Consider the following 22,929-nt stretch of genomic DNA (forward strand, 5'->3'; position numbering starts at 1 on the left):
TTTATTCCTACTCAAGAAGTGAACTCTGAAAATATTTGGTCACGAAAATGTGTCCTAACAATGAAGGAGTCTGCTTCCAGTGATTGTTTTTAACATGTCCTGAATGCCTGGCTCTTCTAAATGCTGCTGCATTCAAACCCTGCACAACAGGCTCAAGTGTGCTGAGTACTTCTTTCCTGCCTTTTTAGAGTAACAGATGTTAACACTCGGGCCAACTGATTTAAATAGAGAGCCAGGGTTGACTTTTATGCATAAGACTTATGGCACACCAGCCAGGGTGGGGCTTCCTGGAAGCTAATTCTATATAAAGTCTTTGTCTTCCCCACAGAAGCAGCTATACTGCCAAGCTATGCTGGGTTCTGGGGTCCACCCCATGGTGGGACGATGAGAGAGAGGCTGGTGAATGGACCACATGTATATGAGACTGATGTTCTTTCAGCCAGGCTTTACCAGGCAGTGGTCTACCCCTGACTCAATTGCTAAAGGTCTCTAAGAGGAATAAGATCTGGGACAATTTTTTCGCTCATTTGTCCATTCAATTACATGGGAGAGTGACAGCTTCCCAGAGATGTGGCAGGAAAGGAAGCTGCCAGCTGACTTTGGCACAGAGGGAGGCTGGAGAGTCCTGTGGGGTCCTAGGACCCAGCATACCTTTTCGTAGTTGGAGTATCCCCCCATGACAGCTGGGTCCACGATGCCACTAAGCAGCATAGAGAGTGGGTGCACAGACAGCGAACGGTCCCACGCATGCTGCTGAACACAGTTGCTGATCCTCTCGTTGGTCAGCTCCATGGTTTCTATGGCGTTCTCCAGTGGGCTGATTTCTTCCTGGGTGACAGAGGACATGGGAGAAGGACACCGTGTGAGCTCTGTGATGAGAACTAAAGAAAGGTTAACTATGCATCCCCACACAAGTTATAAGACACCCACAAGCCACAGAAGAGCAAAGTTTTGATTGTCAACGTCGTTTCAGTTAGGGCAACACAATTTTTTTTTAAAGTGGTATTGGTTGATGGAAACTAAAGCTGCTAAAAATCTCCTTAAACAGGCGTGGGGAACTTTTTTCTGCCAAGGGCCATGTTCATAACATCATTTGCAGGACATACAAAATTATCAACTTAAAAAATCTTAGCCTGGTATAGACTGACTCAAAGTTAGCAGGGCCAGACCAAATGACTTTGCAGGCCTTCTACAACCCAGCCCTGAATGATAACTTTAAAAATCAGGGCTTTGCTCATGTTAATCAACCCTGACGATAAAGTGCCTACAGAAAATTCGAGAATAAATATAATGGGCACTGTAGCCAGAATTATTTCTGAGGGCAAACTTCCTTGGTGATCTTTGAGAGGATCAGAGATGACAGAATAGCAGGATATGGGATCCATAAATGCCCAGGATATGGGATCCATAAATGCCCACTGGCCAAAGTCTATGTGCCTTCCCTGAGAAAAAGCCAGGTGACCTAGGAAGCAGTACACAGACACGGAGGCCACGCCTAAGAATATCAGATGAGAATGACAGATGTGCAATACAGGTTCAGAGGGAGCGCCCCGACTGAAACGTGCTGTAAACCAGGTTCCAAGGAGAAGCTGTCCTTTGTCATTTTCTTCCTTATCACCTGGCCTGACCCCCTAGTCCAGGCCTGATTTCAAAGTTCTCTTTCCAGAAATCACATCCACACAAAGAAAAATTATTTATCTTCCAGACAAGGAATATAACAAACTTGTTGAAGAACTACTTCATGAATATCTAAGTTATATTAAGTATTATGCTATGCATCACAGATTCAAAAGTGATTGAGATATATATCACAATATATCCTCCTATTTATAGGAAACTGTTTGTGATGCTTAAGTCCTTTCAATAAAATGGTGGAATTCTGTGTACAATCCACACACACCTTCCCACATACTTTAAATCTCCCCTGGATTATTTATAATGCCTAGCACAATGTAAACGCTATGTGAATAGTTGCTACACTTTATTGCTCAGGGAAAAGTCTGTGTGTTCAGTACAGAGGTGATCATCCTAGGCAGAATATCTGATTCTTAGTTGTTCACTCTGTGGATGGGGAATCTACAGGTGCAGAAGGCAGAAGGCAACTTCACGGTGGGGGGCAGCTAAGCTTTCAGTGGGTTTCAAGAGTTGTACAGGTGGGGGGTGTAACCTGCAGGCGGGGGTGGGGAGCATTAACAGCATCAGGCTACTCCTGAGTGACACAGAGAAGAGGCTGGGAGGAAGGTGGTGCTTCAACAGAATCCCCAGAGGACATTTCAGGCAGGGAAAAGGACCCACTTGCACAGAATAACAAGGAATGCACACTTAGTCCCCAAAGATTCTCTAGAGGATGAAACAGAAGACCCAAGTCCCAAAGGATCTGCATGTGTGTGCTAAGAAGTCATAAGCTCTGGAAGGTCGTTAGCATGAGGAAGCATGAAGACAGTGGGTTTACAGAGTAGAGTACACACGCAGGGGCAGTGCAGAAAAAGGGACTGACAACGCCAAGGCCAGGAGGCCAATTAGGAGCTGTTTCAAGGGCATCAATCAATATGACTGACTAGAAATGGGGCAGCAGGAGGAGGACTAACAATGGAAACAGGATAAATATCAGAAACATAAGCAGGCAGATTTGGGGTGAGACAAGGTGACTGGTGATATCATAAACTGGGAATCTAGAGAGAGAAAAAGCTTTAGGAGAGAAGCTGTGATGGACAGGCAACCACAAAGTGGCATTCCAGGAATGTTTCAGGGCACTGGGAGGATGTTGGAAGAGACAACACTCCTCTGGCCCTCAAAAAGTCATTCACTAAGAGTAACCTTTAGGGTTGCTGTTGTGATATCAGCTTGACAAAGGGGCTCTATTACACAAGCAGGCCTTTTACTGCTCTTTGGAGAAGCGAAATTTGCCAGAGCCAAACTGGTACAAACTGCAAGGGAGATTAACAAAGACTGTTATTATATCTGGAGATGGCAAGTTTTTTTTTTTCCCCCAAATTCTGAGTTCTCATCTGAAATGACTCACTGTTGAAATCTGTTTCACTTCGAACCACTTGAGAATTCCAGGGAAGGTATATGCAGTTGTATATGTGGTCCGTTCAATCCACATAGTCTGGTGGCAGAAATGAAAACAATAAAAACACCATTTAGTTCCTAGGCAAAATGCAAAATTCCATGGTGAAGTGATATTCACTCCCAAATACATCCTAGTGAATGGGCTCTGTTTTCTCATATAACTGAGGGATTTGGAGATGTCTGAAGGCTGAACAGGATCATCCACTCAGCTGCACTCCCACCCCACCCCACCTTTCCATCAATCAGAGAAGTAACTTGTTGAAGGTCCAGGCACCCAGGTTGTTTATGGATACTCAGAGTAAGCTGGTCCACTGAGACAACAGCTGCTGGCTAGCTAATGAGTGCTGAGTCCTCCTTCCACTGGCACCATCACTTTTGCTGTGGATGCTAGTTAGGAGAAAGACCTTTTGTTTGGATGTCAACTTTATTCCATTGTCATGGGCAAATGGGGTGGACTCACAGCAAATTCGTTGTCTGGGTCCTTTTCTCCTTTCCAGAACGGCCGGGAATATCTGAACTGCTGGACTTCGTTGGCTCTGTAATAGCTGCAGAAGGGCACAGCAGGGCCAGATTTCTCTTAGAACAGGTACTTCTTGATTTGACTTCAACAAAACTCATGGCGCATTGGACACAGTCTGAGTATTATCCACTAAGCTCTCTCAAAAACGACAGGAAATCTACACCAAAGACTTGAGGCCGTGCACATCTTGCTTTCATTAGGCATGAATTAATGTCACATTCCATAAACACCCACATACGCAATCTCATTTGTACAGCTGTACATTTCCCCAGCCCCATTAGCACGCAAGCTTCTTAAGACGAAGGATCTGGTAGGAACCAGCCAATCCTCACCGTGATGCTTGTGAATGAGAGAGCAAAGAGGCCTGATACATACGTAGGAGTGCAATTCCTGATTTCTCCCACCCTAAAAGCCAAGCTCCTACATCCCTTAGAATTACCATACTCTGATCTTATGCTTGAAGTAGAGTGGACAGTAGGTGTTTCCAAGTGCACATGAATTCAAGGCTTCTGTTCTGATATACTCCAAATGAAGTCAGAGAGACCGTTATTCTTAAGGACACTTACTTTAAGATCTGCTCTGGAACTGGCTTATCCTTGAAACTGGGAGGCAGGCTCATCACTGGCTTCACGGTGAAGCACTGCATGTCTGAAGAGATCGTTAAGGAAGGCAGAGAAAGGCTGGGATGGGAACATGTTCTTCCTGCTTTACAGCCAGAAATGGCACGGGTGCCAACCACTCCTGTAACTCTAATGCCAGGACTTCATTGGAAAACAGGGCTGCTTGGGGCATCACTGAATTCTCTTCCTAAGTGATGAGCCCCAGGACAGTTCTTGTGGTTAAACACTTGGCAGAGAGCCTTGCCACAGGAAAACAAGCATCAGTGAAATGCCAGGAAACGGGTGGTTAGAAATGGTTTTTCAGAGCTTCTTTCAGAGAAGCATCATTCTGAAATAGCCAAGCTCCAAAGCCTACGCAGTAGGGTCTGCTTCTATCTTTGGATATCATCTATTTATTGAGTAAGTAGCAGGGCTGGGTGCTGTCCCCAAGTGTTGTAATAATATGCCATCCCTAATTACACAATGGTTCTAGAAGGCAGATATTACTATTCTCCTTATGCACATGAAGAATATGAAGATGGGAGGTTAAAACCCAAGACTGTAGATACAACTGGGAAGAGAGGTAGCCTTCAGAACCAGTGAAGGAATAAGGGTTCTGCCTGTTTCTAGGATCTGTTGGTAGTAAAAGCTCTCTCTGCAGTCCCCACCAATGTTTTTAAAATCTGGAACAGAATCCAGGATTCAGAACCAGAAGTCCTTCTCAAACTCCCCAATTCGATTTTAAAGGATATTCTGCAGGATAGGCATCTGCCAAGGGGTTAAGACACCCTATCCCACCTCAGAATACCTGGGTTCACCCTGGCCCCTGGCCCCTGACTCTAGTTTCCTGTGATTGGGTGCATCCTGAGGGCAGCAGGTGATGGCTCAAGCAGTTGTGTCCCTGCTATTCATTTGGGAGTGAGATGCCTGGATTGAGTTTCTAGCTCCTTCTGTCACCCTCAGCCTAGTCCTAGCTTCTGCAGGCACTTGAAGAGTAAGGCAACCTTAGGGAGGTCTGTTTTTTCTAATAAATAATAAACATTTTTAAAAACATATATCCTTTCATACTCAATTGCTAGCTCTCCTCTTTAATTACTAAGGATATTCAGGATCCCCAAGTTATACACAGAATGGAAAACTGACTCAGAGTGGTCAAATGATTAGTTTTAGGACATAGGCCCTCCAACAATTTGCCTGCAGAGGAGCTGTAATATTTTTGTTTCTCTCGCTTAGCTGGGGCTGCCCCACATTAAGGAGCCACTGGGCCAGGATGCACTGCTTCGGAGATGACTTGATGTCCTCCCCAGGGGGTGTAGTACTGGTCATCTTCTCAGCGTTGGGGAACTGGGTCAGCAACCTCAGGCTGAAGTCTTCTCGCCTCTCATACTCCTTCCCCCGGTAGATGAAGATTTTATTCTGTAGGATACAGACAGCAAGGGAAATCAGTAAACATGGAAGTGAGGGAAATGGGAGTGCTGGCTATTATACGCTGCTTTGGCGTGGGATTGATTTCAGTGGGTGGTTCACATGTGGGCATCTAAATCCTCAACTGTGGTGGCACTGGAAGCAGGTGGTATCTTTAAGAGGTAGGCACAGGAAGAGTGGTAAAGTCATTGAGGGCTTGGCCTTCAGAAGCAATTGATACAGCTCTCATGGGATGCTGATGAGTTCATAGAAAAGCCAGCCTGTGGCCTTTCCCATCTCAGCAGCTTCCTGTTTCACAATGCAATCTGTCCTAGTCAGTGTGAAGTCACACACCATAGGGTCCTCACCAGACCTGAGCTGATACATGATATCACACCCTCGAATCCAGAACTACAAACTAAATAAGCTTTTCTTTGTAAAGCAGCTTGCCTTGGGCATTCTTCTTTAATAACTTAAAGCAGACCAACACATTTTCCAACAACAATATCTGACAAAATCTCAGAAGGCTTGTTTAAGGAATTAAAAATCATTAAAAAAATATTAGCATAGTTCTGCTCACAGTGTGGCCCAAGGACCACAATCAGTCTGTGAATGGACTCTGGATCTGCCAGAAAATAAAAGTGCTTTTGCCCTGATATAAATGTACTGTCCCACTGGGCAAGTTGCTTAATGCAGTTGGTATTTTCCATTGCAAGATATTCTCAGTGGAGAGAGTGCACAAATTCATAATCAGGTACAATCTCCTTACCTAGTTCAATAAGACCCTGTAAGAACTTATGAACCAGCACTTTAAATGGCACTGCCTCAGGGAGCACCATGACATGTATCAAAACTCCAGTATCACTTCTGACACGATTACCCATTGAGGCTCGGACAATAGAGGACAAGAGTAACTTATAGCAGGCTCTGAGCCTGAGCCTCATAGAACACAATTGTATTAAATACTATTTTCCCCATTTTCAATGGCAGATGTGTTTTCCTTTAATATAATTGGACTTTTTCCCTAAAGAAATTCCTGATGCCTCAGGCTCGGAAGCAATTTCTCTCCGAAGTTGTTGCCCATGCAAGAGCATATGTAGCTGAGTTTTACAGGAGTCTTCCTTATCTGACTGTCACCTTAGATGACTAATTTACAGCAGCAGGCTGCAGATGATTCATTTTAAACCAAAACTTGGACCCATGTTGTCTTGCAAAACATCTTTGAAAGTCACTTAGCCACTCATCCAACACATTCATTTGCTAAGCTAGACATGAGGGAAATAGTGGTCGTCTTCCTCCCACAAAGCTTTCCTTCTAATAGAGGGAAGAAGAAATAAATAAGCAAACAGGTAGACAACAATTTCTGACAGTGCAAGTATCTCAGGTTGAACAATGCATGAAGCAAACATTGCTAAATCTTTTGGAACACATAACACTTCTTCAGTTATTTAATGTATGAACCACTCATAGAGATCCTTCTCTATGAGTGGTTCATACATTAAATAACTGTATGATTTATGAAGGCAGAACTGCAGTAGAAAAGCAATCAAGGTGCAATTAAAACACTAGTCATTTGACACAGGCAATAACCATAAATGGAGTCAGAGAAACTGAAGATCAGGAAGAATCAGCTTTGTTTTAAAAAAAAAAAAGACAGCTTCAGAAAGACGTGGGATTTGGCTGGACTTGGATGGTGACTAAGCTAAAGTGGGGTGATCAAGAGTGGAGGAAAGAGCAACAGAGCATGCAAGTGAAAAGAAGGGTGAGGCCAGGGGCAGTAGGTGCAGAGTTCAGGAAGGAGGAATGAACTGGGGCTGATGCAAAGAGCCAGAAAAAGAACAGTTTAGAAAGGGAGCCAGAGATCTCAAAGCTCACACCATATTCAGGAGGGAGACTCTGGAAAGGTGAAGCAACACAAGGAAGACATTAAGATAACCAAACCTGACCAAGGAGCACATGGAGTAACAGGGTTCTGATTCCCTGGTGTTAAGGCAAATAGCAAGGAGCCGGGGGTGTGGGGGGGGGTCGGGGGAGCCAGTGACAATTCATTTACTCATCTTAGAGAAGGAAGCACACTGGTGCTCTCAGCAGAAGAGATCTGACTGAGCTGGGGGGCAGGAGATTAATATAATTTTATATATTCTGAGTTTGGGGAGATACTCCACAATATGGAAGAGAGTTTATGTTTTATTATGTATAAGAGTTTGGCAGCGCATTAACATCTACAATGTATAGTTTACAAAGCAAGCTTATATAACTTACATGCTGTGATGTGAACCTTACTTTTCCTAGTTTACACCTCCGATTCAGTGTTTATGTGACCAGAATTACTCAGGAAGCAACTCAGATTCTGACACTTTGAAAGTCAGGATCCATGTTTGGATGGAATCACTACTGTTTCTCAGTTCTCTTTCTTTGTTTCATGTGACACAAGAGAATACACCTCAAGTAGGGCAGGCATCATGCTCGTCTTGACTAACGGCAAAGCTAAGTCTAGAACATGCTCCAAGGCTCCCTGCCAGACCTTCTCACTCCATGCTCTTGCCCTAGGTCACCTCTTCCACAACCATGGTCCTAACTGTAAATAACTCACTAATTATTTTTTTCTCGCACCTAGAAGTTTACCATGAGTCCCAGATCTAGAAAACAAATGACTATCTCATGTCTTTTTGCTGCTCCAAATTTACCCACTTTGAAGCTATCTGAAACCAAACCCTCACAACTAATGTGTGTAGAATTCTGCACTCTGATAGCCACCGCCACCTGATCCTGTTGTACCCAACTTCTCATTCATGCTTCTCAGCCTGCTGTTCTCACTGTCCAGAACCCTCTGCTCATCTTCCTGAACAGCTTCCTGGCTTCTCCTTTCTACTGGTTTCAAGTTTCTTTTTTTCTCAAATGTCATGTTCTTCCTGAAGTCTTACTTATTCACTTTGCTCACCTCAAAATGACAAGTCTGGGACTGGCACTATGGTAATACAGTACATTTAGTCTCCTCATGTGTATGCCATCATCCCATATGGGTGTCATTTGGAGTCTTGGTTCTTCCACTTCCCATCCAACTCCCTGTTTATGGCCTGGGAAAGCAGTGGAGGATGGTCCAAGTCCTTGGGACCCTGCACACATATGGGTGACCTGGAAGAAGCTTTAGGCTCCTGACTTTGGACTAGCCCAGCTCTGGCTATTGTGGCCATTTGGAGAATGAACCAGCAGAAGGTAGATCTGCCTTTCAGGGGCTGGCATGGTGGCACAGCAAGCTAATCTGTCCTGTGGTACTGGCATCCCATATAGGAGACAGTTCTAGTCTTGACTGTTCCCCTCCCCACCTATTCCGTTCCCTCTTCTTTCCTTTCTTCTGGCTGCTCCTCTTTGCTTTGCTTTTCTTCCTTTCTCTTTCTCTCCTTCCCTTTCTTCTTCTCTCCTCTCCTCTCCTCCTTCCCTTCCTCCCTTTTCTCTTTCTCTCCCCTCCATCCTTCCTTCCTTCCCTCCTTCCTTTCAAGATTTATTTATTTTTATTAGAAAGTCAGATTTACAGAGAGGAGGAGAGACAGAAAGATCTAGCTGCTGCTTCAATGCCCAAGCAGCCTCCATGGTTGGAGCTAAGCCAAACCAAAGCCAGGGACCAGGAGCTTTTTTGGGTCTCCCTTGTGGGTCTCAAGGATTTGGGCCAGCCTCCCTCTCCAATACCCAAGGGTCTGCACACTTCCTGTGCTTGTCTCGGGCCCTGAGCTGGTCCTCGAGCCGTGGCACTGGCCATCTATCATTCCTCAGCATGGCCACTGTCTCACCTGCCTAGAGCTTGCTGCTCCCATCTGTTACTTTTTCCTCTCTTAGCTCACATTTCAGAGAGTAGATAAAATGCAATTTCCCATAAAGTCTTTCCTGAGTGGTATCAAGAAAATCAGGGATAGTTCACACACAGGAAAATGGACTCCTTTTTTTTTTTAAAAAAAGTAAAACATCCCATGTGGTTTGACAAGTTAACCACAACCTCAATCAAGATGTGGAACAGTTTCATTATCCCTAGAAACTTCCCATGGCTTTTTATGGCCTGTCTTCCCCATCACCAGACAAGTACTGATATGTTTTCTGTCCTTGTAGGAAGTGTTGCCCTGGCAAGAGTATCTTGTGAGTAAAATCTTGGGAGTCTTTTAACATCCTTTCCCTTCCATAATGTACTTTGATCCATCCAGATTGCTGTGGGTCTGAGGAATTCATTTTGTTCTTACTAAGTAGTATTCCAATGGATTTCCTTGACTGGCTGGGAGGTACAGAGCCTGTACTACATCCATACAGTAGAATGCTCCAGTCTGATTAGCATTAAGGCTGTTACAAATGTTCCTGTGCAACTGTTGTAAAAGGACAGGTTTTTACTTCGCTTGGTGATACTTTCTGAGTATAGACACAGCACAGGACATGTTTTGTTGATGACAGTTTAAATTTTACATTCAGCAGTAGGTGTCTGGTCTAGCAGTTAAGACACTCACGGTACATACTGGAGTGTTGGGTTTAAGTCCGCCTCCAGCTCCTGACTTGGATTTCCCACTAATGCAAACCCCAGTGGGGGTAGGGGTGAAAGCTCAAGTAACTGGGTCTTTGCCGCCCGTGTGGGAGACCTGGATTTGGTTTCCAGTTCCTGGCTTTGGCTTCCATCCAGCCTTGTACATCACAGGCATTTGAGGAGTAAACATGCAGACAAGATCTTTCCCCTTCCGGTTCTGTACTTATTAAATCAGTTCATATAAATTAAAAGTATTCTTTCTTGGTGAGTCAGGCATGACAGCCCAGTGGCTAATTCCTCGCCTTGAATCTACCAGGATCCCATATGGGCACTGGTTCATGTCTAGGGGCTCCATTTCCCATCCAGCTCCATGCTTGTGTCCTGGGAAGGCAGTCAAGGACAGCTCAAAGCCTTGGGACCCAGTACCTGTGTAGGAGACTCAGAAGAAGCTCCTTGCTCCTAGCTTCGAATCAGCTCATCTACGACTGTTGTGGCCAGTTGAGGAATGAAACAGCAGACAGATATTTCTCTCTGTTTCTCATTTTCTCTCTCTATATACATCCTAATCATCATCATCATCATCATCTTTGCAACAAAACATTCTTCCTTGGAAAAAATGTTCACATTCATTGTATGCTTTTGCACACGTTGCCTAGGTGGCTGCTGAAGCCTTGAGGTTAAGGGCCATGTGGGATTTCATCAGCAGAGGGGCTTAAAGGCCTCTTGGATGTGTGGCACAGACTGGCTACTCAGTAAGTAGTTATTGAATGAACAATACACCGCCTCCTCCTTCGAAGCCTTAGGCATGGAAATTGCTTTCTTTAATTACTTTCCCCTTTTTATTAGAGGAAGGGAGACAGACAGCATGCATATGTTTAAACAAAGCTCAGCTCCAAAAGAGGGTTCCCTTTTGTAGGAGATGCTTGGGCTTTTGGTTTTTCAATTGTGAACTCAATACCATGGTGTACATCATTTTGAGAAGGAAGGAAAATGCTGCCTTTGTCCCTATCACAGCCAAATCTCTTTTAGTTTCGGGAAATTTCTGGTTGTCCTATTCTTAGGATCCCTGTTTTTCAACCAGCTTCAACTAGAAAGAAAACAAATGGCTAAACACATCAATCGACACTTCTCCCCAGCCTGACCAGCAGGCCAGTGGAGGGAATGATTCTGTTTTTCCCTTTCTCATTCCACCTGGGGGAAGTCATAGAACAAAAGATCTGCCAGAATGCCAGCAGCGCCCGGGGGCGTGGGGTGAAGAGGCCACACTCAGGAAGCAGTTTCCCTCCCGACCTCCCACAGTGGGAACATAGGTCGGCAGCTGCTTACACACTGCTGCCCATCTGGAAAAGAAAGGCCTCCCTTCCCTCCTCCAGAGGACATGGCCCAAGGCTCGGAGACCACCCAGGGGCTGCTTACCCGAAGGAAAGAAGGAAAGCCCTGTCCGTAGTATCCCACTGCAAAATATTCTGGCTGAGGCCTCATGGCCTTAATGATGTTCTCATAAAATGATGCTCTTTTTTTCTGGAAAAGAAAACACGACATTCCACTGGAGGTTAGAAGGACACGGTTAGGGAATAAAAAGATGGGACTATTTGCACTTTTGTTTTCCACATAACAGATTGGCCTTTGGAAAGCAGCCTCTGGCAAGCAGGGTGATCCTTTCCTGGAGAGGAGGTCCAGGAGCTGGCCTCATAAGGCTGGGGTCCCTGTGCATTCCTCTGTGTGGGATGCTGAGGATGGCTCAGGCAGCTCAAAACCCCCTGATGGTTAAGGAACACTTTGTGAGATGCAGAGAGAGCAGAGCCAGGTAACAAAGCAAGATGAAGAATTTCCCAGCTTAGCTCAACTGCAAGTGCCCAGAAGGAGGTGATGATGTTCTGTTTTTAGTTCCTACTCCCACCCTTATCTTTGATTCTTCACCAGGGAGTGGCTTCCCAGTTAGGCCAAAAGAATACACACCAGGCAGTCAGACATGAAGGCTCTGATGGACTTCTGCCCCCCACACCCACATGGTCAGCACACCTCCATTACGACCCCATTCCGATAGGAAACCGTCAAAACAAAGCTCTTGTGGATGAAGGAACTATGCAATATGTCACTAACATTTTGGTTTAAGTCCATTTAGGTTCATAAACGAATTTTTCCTGTGCAATGACAGATGCTGGTACAGTATACTCATTCATTTTTTTATACAGTGATTATACAAAACAGCTCTTCAAATAAATTATCTTTCCATGACAATGGGTGGCCTGACCTTTTGTGACTCCTCTACTAAAAACGATCACGTATACTATTGTATTTGCCTTCCATGTAAAATTCTGAAGGCTATCACTATTTTGGTTTTTAAATAGCTGAACTGAATCTACATGCAGGCTTAATACACATGTTTCCGGAACCACAGAAGTTGAACGATCCAGGGACATGACTGGGAAGAAAGATGACAAACAGAGTTGGGATCCATCAAAACATTTTGCAGCTCCCCAAGATGTATGCAATGGAACTCCTGGAAAAATAAGCCTTGAAGGTGAGCAGCTCTTTCACTTAGCAGGGCCTTGAGGACCTAGTACAAGTAATATCTGATGAGCAGAAGACTTCTGGAACATCTGACCTCTGGACTGTGTACATGGAGGCAGAATGAGTCAGCTAGGCCAGGAATACAGAAATCGCATGGGGAACAAATGGCATTACATGAGATATACTGGGGATGAGGATCGGGAGGTAAACCAAGGAAAGCTGTTCCAGGTCACAGCTATGAGAGGCGCAGGCTTTGGCCACGCCTTCACAGAAACAGTACTCCACAATGCTGAGCCTTCCCAAGGAAGGTCAAAGATCCAAGCTTTTGAATCATGTCTTTGTTCCCTTTGATTTTGAACAAGTTTTACTTTTCACTGTAAAGGGCACCTGTGATCCAACTTCGAAACTCTCTTTAACTTAGAAACCTTTTCAGGAGCACTCGTTTCAGCAACCTAGTAGAGAAGATTAATATACTCTGACCCACACTCACCAGGAGATTGCCAAGGCCCTCGTAGTCAAATACTTTGCTCTCATAGGTCTCGGCCAGCTCTTTGCTCAGTTTGATGGCCTTCTCCCACATCTTCAACAAAAAGAAAAGTAGGATTAAAAGTGGTGGTCAGAGTAGTCATTGATCCACCTGCCCAGGCTCCTGTAGAGGCACTGGGCTGGGGTGGTACTCAGGTGGACTGCATGCCTGCAGAGGTCCCTGAAGAAAGGCTTCATCTCTTCGATCAACTGAATCCTTTCTGCATGACTTCATAAGGATGCTGGAATATCCTTTCTCAAATACTTAAGACCACAGTGCTTCAGATTTTGGAGCTTGTTGGGTTTTGAAATATCTGTTAGCACCCTGAATCCAAAACTTCATGAGCACCATGGGAGTACTTAACAGCTTTGGATTCTGGAATATTTTGAGTATCTTGACTATTTTGCCAAGAGGCATCCTCTGAAATTCTGTTTGCAAGAACATGAAAACACCATGTGTTCTCTCCCAAAACAAAGCAATATTGAGCTAAAGGGCAAAACACTAATGACAACTGCAAGTAGTGAGGAATCATTTTCAAAGTTTAGACTCTGACAGCATCATGAGTGTCATATTTGGGATAAAAAGAAACTGAATGCAGAAAACTGTTTCTGCTGTGTGTGAGGAGGTAGGGTAGGAGGAAGGGGTGAGTAGTCTGCAGGCTAAAGAAGAGGCTAATGGTACTGCTGCACAGGACTCAGCCAAGTTTTTCCAGAATACTGATGGGCTAGCTCTACCTTAATGACCTATTCATTGAAAGAGTTTTGGGAAATGCCTCAGAGCATTAACAACCATGCGAGTCACAGCCCAATGGACGTGCCTAGTGTCTGAAGTTACTATGCCACACAGAGCATACTTAGTATTTTGCTATTTCATGCAATGTATCCAAGATGCATATCATTCAAAACATAGCATCTGGTCATTTTCAACATATTCAGTTGTCAACATACATTCAATTGTTTCTGGATGCAGAAATTCTATTCAGCCTACACACAACTGGAAAAATTTAACCTTTTAAAACCAGAACATTCCAAATTTTCTGTGTGAAATTTCACTTGATCTTAGACAAAAGGCCGAGAAGCAATGCTGTGTGAAATTTCACAGCCTGGTCCACTGAAAAGATTCTGACAGGTGTGATTTAGAAACCATTCCAGATCAGTGGAGCATGGTGAAAGAAGGTAGCCCCAGCAGCAACGGAGCCTAATAAGACACCCTACTGCATCCCCTCCTTTCATTGCTAAGTCCTCATTTATAGAACCAAAGGTATTACTTAGCCCAGTAACCCAAGAGTGGTCCCTGGCCACTTAGAGTCCCCAGGAGCATCTCAGAGGATACATGAGATCAAAAATCTAGTTTTACTACATGATGTGTGGAATCACATAGAATGAATGCAAAACAGATAGGAGAATTTTGCTGTTTTCTATTAGCCCAGATGTAAAAGGGATTTGCCAAAACAATGTCATATATAGCACCAATTTTTGATAACTGCAGTAATTTTCCATGAATACATGTGATTTATGTTAACAGGTACTAGGTCTATTATCAAAAGAACAAACTCAAAGTTATTTAAAATTCTTGTGTTTTAATTTCTGAGAGTACTAATCTAAAATATATAACCTATATGAACAGAAATGCTTTTGGGGTCTTCAGTAATTTTTAAGAGGGCAAACAAAAAAGTATGAACAATATATTTGCTATTTGGACCTCAAGTTCTTTCCTGTAAGACAGAAGGTAGACCTACCTTTAGAAAGAACTGAATTAGAAAAAGAAGCTGAAAAATCATCCAAGACAGTCAGTGGCACTAAGTAGTAGAGTGTGACAGGTATTTCATCACAATGATTATTTGGTTTATTTATTAGTAATTTAAGTTACAGGTTCTATTGTCAAAAACAATACAGTGGCAAGAACTGGCTGAATCTAGATCTTTTTCTATTGTTTGGATAAAATAAAGCATTTTTGGTTTTTTCCCCCTAAACTCCTCTGTCCCTGTCCTTCTCTCACACATTCTCTCCATTTCTGCTTTAGAAAGTCTTTCACTGGACACACTTTCTCCAACTGATCTCAGATGTTACAACTTTTTGGCCCAGTTCGTAAGCATATTCTTCATATGTGTATCTCATCCCTAAAAAAATTTGGGCATGTGCATGGCGCACCATATATTCACAAATAGAATGGGCAGGAAAAAATAATGCCAGCTCCTGGCTCCAGGAATACTTAGCTGGAGAAATTGTTACAGAGAGTGTGGCTCTGGGCAGCTTATTCTATACTTCACTGGAATAAGTGTCCTAAAAAGTCATCTTTACTAACTTTAACACCTGAATTTATTCATTTTTTTCTCTAAAATGAATAAAAATACCAGAATCCAAAGACTTGTCAGAGAAAATAGCAGCGAATCATGAGTCACTGCTAGCTAACAAAGAATCTCTCATCTTTGCCTTGAATTTCAGGAAATGAGCTTCTAAAATGCTTGAAATGTCCCCAGTGATTGAAGTAACTCTGGTTACTCCTGGTGAACGGCCCCTGTAAATCCCACTTTAATCTACGGTGATGGAGTCATTCATGGTGTGCTCTACAGTCTCAGGACAGGCACTAGCCACTCACAAAGACCAACTGTGTAGCTAGAGGGTTTTGAGCCACACAGTATCAGCCCAGACTCCAGGGAACAAAGCAATTTGGAGACTGAAAAACTCTGTACATGAGACCTTCCCAAACCTTTCTGCTACATGCCTCCTGATTTGGCTGGGCGTCATTTATTTCCCATACAATAAAATTATATCCACTATATACAGCACTTTCTTGAGTTACGCTGGTTGTTCTAGCAGATTATGAAACCTGAATTCCCAAATACTTAGTGGGGAGAAGGAAAGATGTTCTGGTGACCCAAAAATTTTGGCTGGTGCCTGGAGGGGTTGATGCCTTAACCTGAACAGTCTATGTATCAAAACTGCACTGCAATACTGCAACCATTTGCCTTGTTCCTGAGGACACTCACCTTGCCTTTGTCAAAGTAGGATATGATCTCCTGATACAGCTTCTCTTTAAGCTCTTGCTGGGTGTAAACATAGTAGCTGTCCCTCTGAAGCAAATGAGGTACACAGGGCTTGTCAGACCACTAAAAAAGAAACATGGGCAACAAATAAGATTCATGCAGCAAATTCAGCAGCAAAAAAGTCTTTAGAAATACCTACATCTATAGTGAACTCATGGATACTGTATCTTGGAACTTCAATTAAGCATAGTAATAATGTAGACACATATATACATGCAAGCAGTAAAACAAGCGTCACATCAAATGGACCAATACTTGCAAATCCCCCTAAGGGAATTAGGACCAGAGAAGCTGTTAACAAACCTGATTATTGTGGTACTGAAGGCATCATGTGCACAATCAGACAAAGAAACAAATTAGGAATGTAAAAATCAGAGGAGGCCAAGACATTGGCAAATCTGTACAATGGGGAGCAATTGACTAAAGAATACAAAAAGTGAATTAAGTTGCAGGATAAAAAAATACACTTGAAAATAAGTTTCAAACATTTAGAAAGTAACCATATAGAAGTTAACAGAAGAAAAGATCCAAATAAAAATAATCCTCAAATATCAGATATCCAAGAGTCAAGATGACAAGCAGCACCCAAGGCTTAGATAAAGGAGACCTGAACACACCACAGAAGAACACAGAAGCAGATTTGGAAAAAAAAGGATCAACGTGCATGTTCTTGGCTAAGATAACAAATACACATACAAATTCACATAAATATAATGCTTAAATTTCATGATTCCAAAAATTCATACAGAAAGAAAAAGTAAAGGAATAGGTAGGAAAGCTATGAATAAATGAATAAAGAGTAACTGCCAGAAAACTTTAGAAGAATTAGTAATTAAAACAGTGGGGTGCTGTAACATGAATAGAGAGACCTACATAAAAGTCCATAAAAAGTAGAAAGAGGAGGCCTCTCCACCAACACAGGGAATCAGCACAAGGTAAGGATGGGATCTCACATCAATGAGGAAAACATGGGCTGGAAGGAACACATGGCATTTGTACTGAGTAGAAATGTGCCAAAAACTATGTCCACGCTTTCAACCTTACATCAAGGATAAGTGTTCATTTTCTCAACACAAAAGAGGAGACCCACAAATACATACACTGAGGTTTCTTTCAGTCATCCTTGGGGAAAACCCACAGTCAATGAGCCGAACTCCCTAAAACTCCAAACACGAAGTTATTTAGTGCTTCAAACTTAGATGCGAATTATAAATTTCCTTTGGGAATTGGCCCAGCAGGGGTCCCCCCCCATTTTAATTGGTAGCTTAGAACAGCAGATGTGTACTATTTCAGTGTCAAATAAAAAGTTAAAAAAGAAATTAAGTGTTAAGAATGGAAGCCAAGATATCTAACAGGAGGCTATTGCAGGGTTCAAGGTGAGACACTTACGGCTTACACCTGAGTGGCAGCAAGTGAGACAAAGATAGTCAGCATGTCAATGACACACAGGGTCTGGGTGCTGGCCTTGTGTCAGCACCGTAGTGTAGTGGCCTAAGCTTTCGCCTTTGGCAGTAGCTGGTTCGAATCCTAGCTACTCCACTTTGAACTCGGCTCCCTGCTCTCAAGACCTTGGATCCTTGCACTCACATAGGATAACTGCAGGAATCTCCTGACTCCTGAACAGCTCAGCTCCAGCTGTTGCAGCCATGTGGGTGCATAGCAAATGGAAGATCTCCCTCTGTCTCTCCTTCTTTCCTTAACTGCCTTTCAAATAAAATTAATAAATATATATATTTTAAAAAACACACATGGCCCATGACTCTTGCCCATGGAGAATGTAGGAAATGCTGAATGAAAGAGAGAAAGCCAGGAAGATTGAAGAAGGGCTATTTGAGCACCTGATTAAGATGGTGGTGCCATTCAGGGAAAACAGTTCAGAGTGGCGACAAGGTCATAATGGAATGGGGCTTAACAGTGCAAATACAGGCTCTGTCACTGACGTGTTAAGTGTAAGTTGTCTATTAGTCATTGAAAGATTGATGGCTGAAGAAGAACTTTCACACAAATTCCAACCCTAAAGAGGTGGTCCAAGCAAGACCCAATTACTAGGGATTCAAGATACATGGATGGATCTATGTCATGCCACAATAAAACCTTTAGGATGATGGCACTCCATGCATTTACTCATTTCTCTGTAATATTACAAATCATTTCAATGTGTTTTCATGTCTTTAATTCGTATTAGTAGAAGACACCCAACCTTAATCTGAGGTAAACTGTCACTTAAAAGGTGTAAAAATATCCTTGGACAAAAGTTAGCACTTGAACCAGGTTCTTCCCATGACATGCATGAAGCAGACAGAAGCTAGTGCAGAGTTTAAACAAGCTCCCTTGATCCATTTACCTGCAGAAGCTCAGCATGTAAGAGAAGCGTGTAGGCAGCTTCTGTGTAGTTCTCACAGTCTCGGTGCAAATCTCGAAGCTTGTACAAATACCTGGCAAGAAGAAGGGGGCACTATATCACTCTAAAGTTAGTGTAACATTTGGCACACTCCACCCCAGCCTGCTTCCCTACCCACACCCATCTCATCACTACATACATACTCTTTCTTTCTCTCAAATACAGAAACTGGTTGTTTACTCCTTTTTCAACCCATTGTGCTACTTCCTACCTCTGTGAGTTTCCTATTCCATCCATTATTCTTGCTGTAAGGCAGGGGTTGAAATCAGCTCTTTTAATTTTCAGGTCTTCGGCCCCTTTGGGAAGTTAGTGAAAGCTATGGAATCTCTCCCCAAGAACATGTATCTGGTTGATACACAAGTTTGTTCCATGTTGAGAGTCTTATGAGCTCAGGCCAAGAGTACTGGAAAAGTTAATTCTCATGCCTGTTCCCACTGAGAGTCTTCTATTGTCCCTTGCATCCTGACACATTTCTCCCAAAGCACTGCTTCATATCGTGAATCTGTCCAAAGAATCATTCTATCCTTTTGCAGCAAACAGGATATTGTGTACTTTTTAGGGGTCTCCCAAAGCAGCATGTGTGGGGTTGGGACATACTATTTGCCTATTGAAGAAGTAAATGACAAAGCCAGGACACAAGTGCCAAAAAGCAGGAGGTACGCTTCACCTTACCTTATATAGATGTCCTCTCTCTTCTTTTCTTTATAAAAGTTCTGCAAGAAAAAGGGTCACAAAATACCAAAGTAAATCAAGGGGGCTGATGGTGAGCTGCCATGACAATGGTCAAAACATGGTTATTGGATTTCAACAGTCTCACTCTCCTAAAAGACTTCACTGTCTTAATACCACCCCAAGAAAAGAAAGTGACAAGGTTAACTGGAAATGCTGTCAAGGACCCAGGCAGACTTCTAGGTCATACCCAACTGGCCAGATATACTACTGTATCAGGGAATCAGGGAGGGTCTTAGTGTCTACTAAGCAAAGGGATGCATGGTAACCTGAAATGCTGAGTTTCTGTAGTCCCATTTCCTGTATGCCCAGGGAAAGTGAGCCCCCCCCCCAGAAAGCTCTATCCCTATGAGGCTTTCATGTCCTAATTCTGTGCATGACCATCTTGATATATGTATGTATCTGTATGCTGTTCCTGCCATTCCAACAGCAAAACCGCCATATTTAAGAAAGATTGAAACAAGCTGAAGATGGCTTTCGGCAATAGTGGTGAGAAATCAGCTTACACTGCATTTCCTGGTTCTGTTTTCAAATTTATCCTCAAGCTTTGTGGGTCTGTGGCTGCTGCTGTGTCAACCAACAGCTGACTCAGCATTTCCCATTCATCTTAGCAGGAGAGAGGCTCCACAAAGGTGACCTTTGTGTCCAAGAGATCTGGGAGCTCTCCTAGTCGATCTGTGGGACCACAGTGGCCTGACAGTGTCCTCCAGTCACTCCATGGGCTTGGCACATACCAGCACATTAACAGTACAGCTCATGCGGTTCTCCTTGCTCTCGTCATGCATGATGGTTCGGTAGTCCAACAGATTCTCCAAAAGGCTGCTGACCAGAAGCGCGAAGACTTCCCCAGAGCTGGAGAGATACTTATGCTTCCGGCAATGTTCTAACAGCCTGGAGAGGAGGAGGCAGAGACAAATGCTCAGGTTCCGAGTTGTCATTCCGGCACCCAGCAGCAGGTGGTGAAGACAAGGTGGGTACAGAATGACAGTTAAGCTGACACATATCCTTTGTGGAACTCCATCTTGTCTCAGTGTCTTGGTTCACTCAAGTTCTACATTCTTTTTAGGAATTAGCTTTCTTCCCATTATCACTTAGCATCCTAGTCTATGATATTTCATGAAGGTCAAATGTGTGGTTTTATTTCTTAAAAACCAGTATCACAGAAACAAGAACCCTTGCTCACAGCTCATGCATGCTGACGAGTGTAATCAAGCTGATGAGACTACCTTCCGAATGTCTTTAGTCTCCCTACAGCCTGGCATTCAAAACATCCTACAGGCACTCTGGAAAGGCATGGATTAAAGCCAGGTTTCAAAGAGCTGGTACATATCCAGATATGTGGCTCTTATAGATAAAGGTGTTATTTTCAAATAAGAACACGGAATTCTAAATAAGCAATGCAATGCTATGCCTTTGATCTATATCCCCTTGTCTTAGAATCATCAAAAGCAAACTTTGCGGACTTCACAGATTAGACAATTAAAATGAAATTTAGAAAGGGAAGGGGTAAAAAAGAATGAAATGGGTGCAATTACTTTTAGATACTGGAAATTTTTGTGGTCATTTTTTTGGGGGGGTTATTGATCCAGAAGGAATGAAGAAATGAGGGTAAGATATTTATGTAATCAACATCAGGATTTTAGAAAATATAGCTCATCACGTCTAAAGATTGTACACATGTTTTTGTATGTCTATACAGCTTCTTTTGACTTCATGTGAAACTAGAAACATAAAAGCAATATATAAAATTCTGGGAAATTCAGAAGCTCAAATATACAGAGCAGGGCAAACAGCAGAAAACAACCACTAAAAACAACATCCTTAAAAAAACTAAGAAAGATTTCCATTTCATTCGAATACAGACTATTCATCACAATTCAATGTCATTTCTAGCATTCAGTGGGATGGCTCCTAAGGAAGTCTCAGAAAAGTTTGGGAGTTTCTGTTTTCAAGCTCAGTCTAATTCCCCAAACACCCACAAAACAGGTGAATAACAAAATGACTTGAGTAAGTACTCAAGGGCAACAAGTCTGCTTTTTATTTTCAAAGTTTAGAGAAATAAGAAATCAGTACTCGAGGTGATGGGAACATTAGTATCAACAGCAGCAGCAAATGCTACAGCAGCTGACCTGCAGGAAGCACTAACTCCACAGCAAACACTACATTCATGCATCATCTCATTCACTCTCGACAGCACACAAAAGGCAGATGTTCTTGTTAATGGGAGAAAAATGAGGTATTGGATAAGTTGATGTACTTCTCCAGAGCCAAACTGTGTTGCAAAAACAGAACCTGAAGCTCAACATGTTTTTTTTTTTTAATGTAGTGTGGACGGAGCAATGAAAAGACTAACTTGCCTAGAGATATAAGCACTTTGTTCTTAGAGGTCCTTTACAGGACATACGGTATTTTTAAATATAAACTGGACTTGGAAACGCTTTTCTTTTAAATTGTTGCTTTGAAGCCATAATTAGAGGTGCTAACACTTTGGTTGAAGTTCAGACACTCAGACCCTGGGCAAAATGCCACTGCTTTGTACACCTCCTCCGCTCCTCCATTTGCTCTGTTCTCCAGGGCTGAGATGGTGAGCAACACACATGCGCATCTGACTCTCATCAGATAAATGATGTCAGCTGTGGAGGGTGTCAAGCCCTCTGATCCCACCGACAGCCATGGGGGCACAGTGGAAGCTGACCGACTCACCGACGACCATGGGGTACAGGAGATGACTGACTCACTGTCGGCAGCAGAAGCTCCATCTTCCTACTACACACCACTGCCAACATGAGGATTTGTTTTGGAAATACTCACAGTTTTTCCAGAAGAACCTTGTACTGTTCATCTCCTCTGCCTCCTTCTACCTCTTGGTCCAGCTTTGTGATCAACTCATTTTCAAACTGAAAGCAGAACAATTTCACAGAAGAATGTCAGCCTCACAAGAGACACCCAGCCAACCATTCCAACTCAGGTCCAATCCCTTACTGAATCACAAACTGCATCTCACATAGACAGGAAGGATCCTGCTTCCTGTCACTCATGAATAGAGTGCCAAAGTCCAAACAAAATGTTCTCAAGTAGTCCCCTATTACCTTGTCCTTAACATTAAAAAAAAGTTTCAAAATTTTGTTACAACCATGAAAGCAAAAAAAAAAAATAGCTTATTGATTGTAATTTTCTATTTTATTTTTATTACTTGTTTAAGTCTTGGCAGTGGGACTACCTTTGAAGTTTGATAGTTATACAATCTGTCTTTCACTATTGATATACTTTATAGAAAAACAGACACAGAGATTAGGCAAATTGGGTTCTCAAAACTATGCAGCAATGGGTTAGATTTCAATGCATTCAATTATTCCTTCAGCTATACCACACAGATATATTTTCCCTCCCTCATTTTACTGTATTATTTGCTCAGCTATGCTGCTACAAACAGAATTAAAATGAATGAAACCAACTTTTAATTTTCTAGAAGTGAAGTGTTTGTTGCTTTAGGAAGGACATTTAGCAAAATGATCTATTCCAGCTTTGGGCTGGAATATCAGCCACTAACTCTAATTGCTTTACACAAAACAATGCAGAAAAAAAAATAATACAGGTATGGGTCTGTGGCTAAGTTT

The 22,929-nt window shown here is 42.8% G+C and overlaps 1 protein-coding gene across 1 annotated transcript in view; it reads right to left on the reverse strand.

Annotated features, from left to right (window-relative positions):
• DOCK5 (dedicator of cytokinesis 5) overlaps positions 1–22,929 on the reverse strand; it is a 192,065-nt gene that overhangs the window by 19,268 nt on the left and 149,868 nt on the right. The window contains exons 34-45 of the mRNA XM_040966317.1: positions 22,124–22,209; positions 20,047–20,203; positions 19,256–19,296; positions 18,527–18,617; positions 16,126–16,245; positions 13,101–13,190; positions 11,513–11,617; positions 5,466–5,607; positions 4,159–4,240; positions 3,533–3,617; positions 3,023–3,109; positions 652–828 (exon numbers count right to left, since the gene is read on the reverse strand). Of these exons, the coding sequence (XP_040822251.1) occupies positions 652–828; positions 3,023–3,109; positions 3,533–3,617; positions 4,159–4,240; positions 5,466–5,607; positions 11,513–11,617; positions 13,101–13,190; positions 16,126–16,245; positions 18,527–18,617; positions 19,256–19,296; positions 20,047–20,203; positions 22,124–22,209 (1,263 nt within the window). The remainder of the gene's footprint in view (positions 1–651; positions 829–3,022; positions 3,110–3,532; positions 3,618–4,158; positions 4,241–5,465; positions 5,608–11,512; positions 11,618–13,100; positions 13,191–16,125; positions 16,246–18,526; positions 18,618–19,255; positions 19,297–20,046; positions 20,204–22,123; positions 22,210–22,929) is intronic.

Source organism: Ochotona curzoniae, unplaced genomic scaffold (genome assembly GCF_017591425.1).
Source record: "Ochotona curzoniae isolate NIBS_2020 unplaced genomic scaffold, NIBS_Ocur_1.0 scaffold_4505, whole genome shotgun sequence".
Lineage (NCBI taxonomy): Eukaryota > Metazoa > Chordata > Mammalia > Lagomorpha > Ochotonidae > Ochotona > Ochotona curzoniae.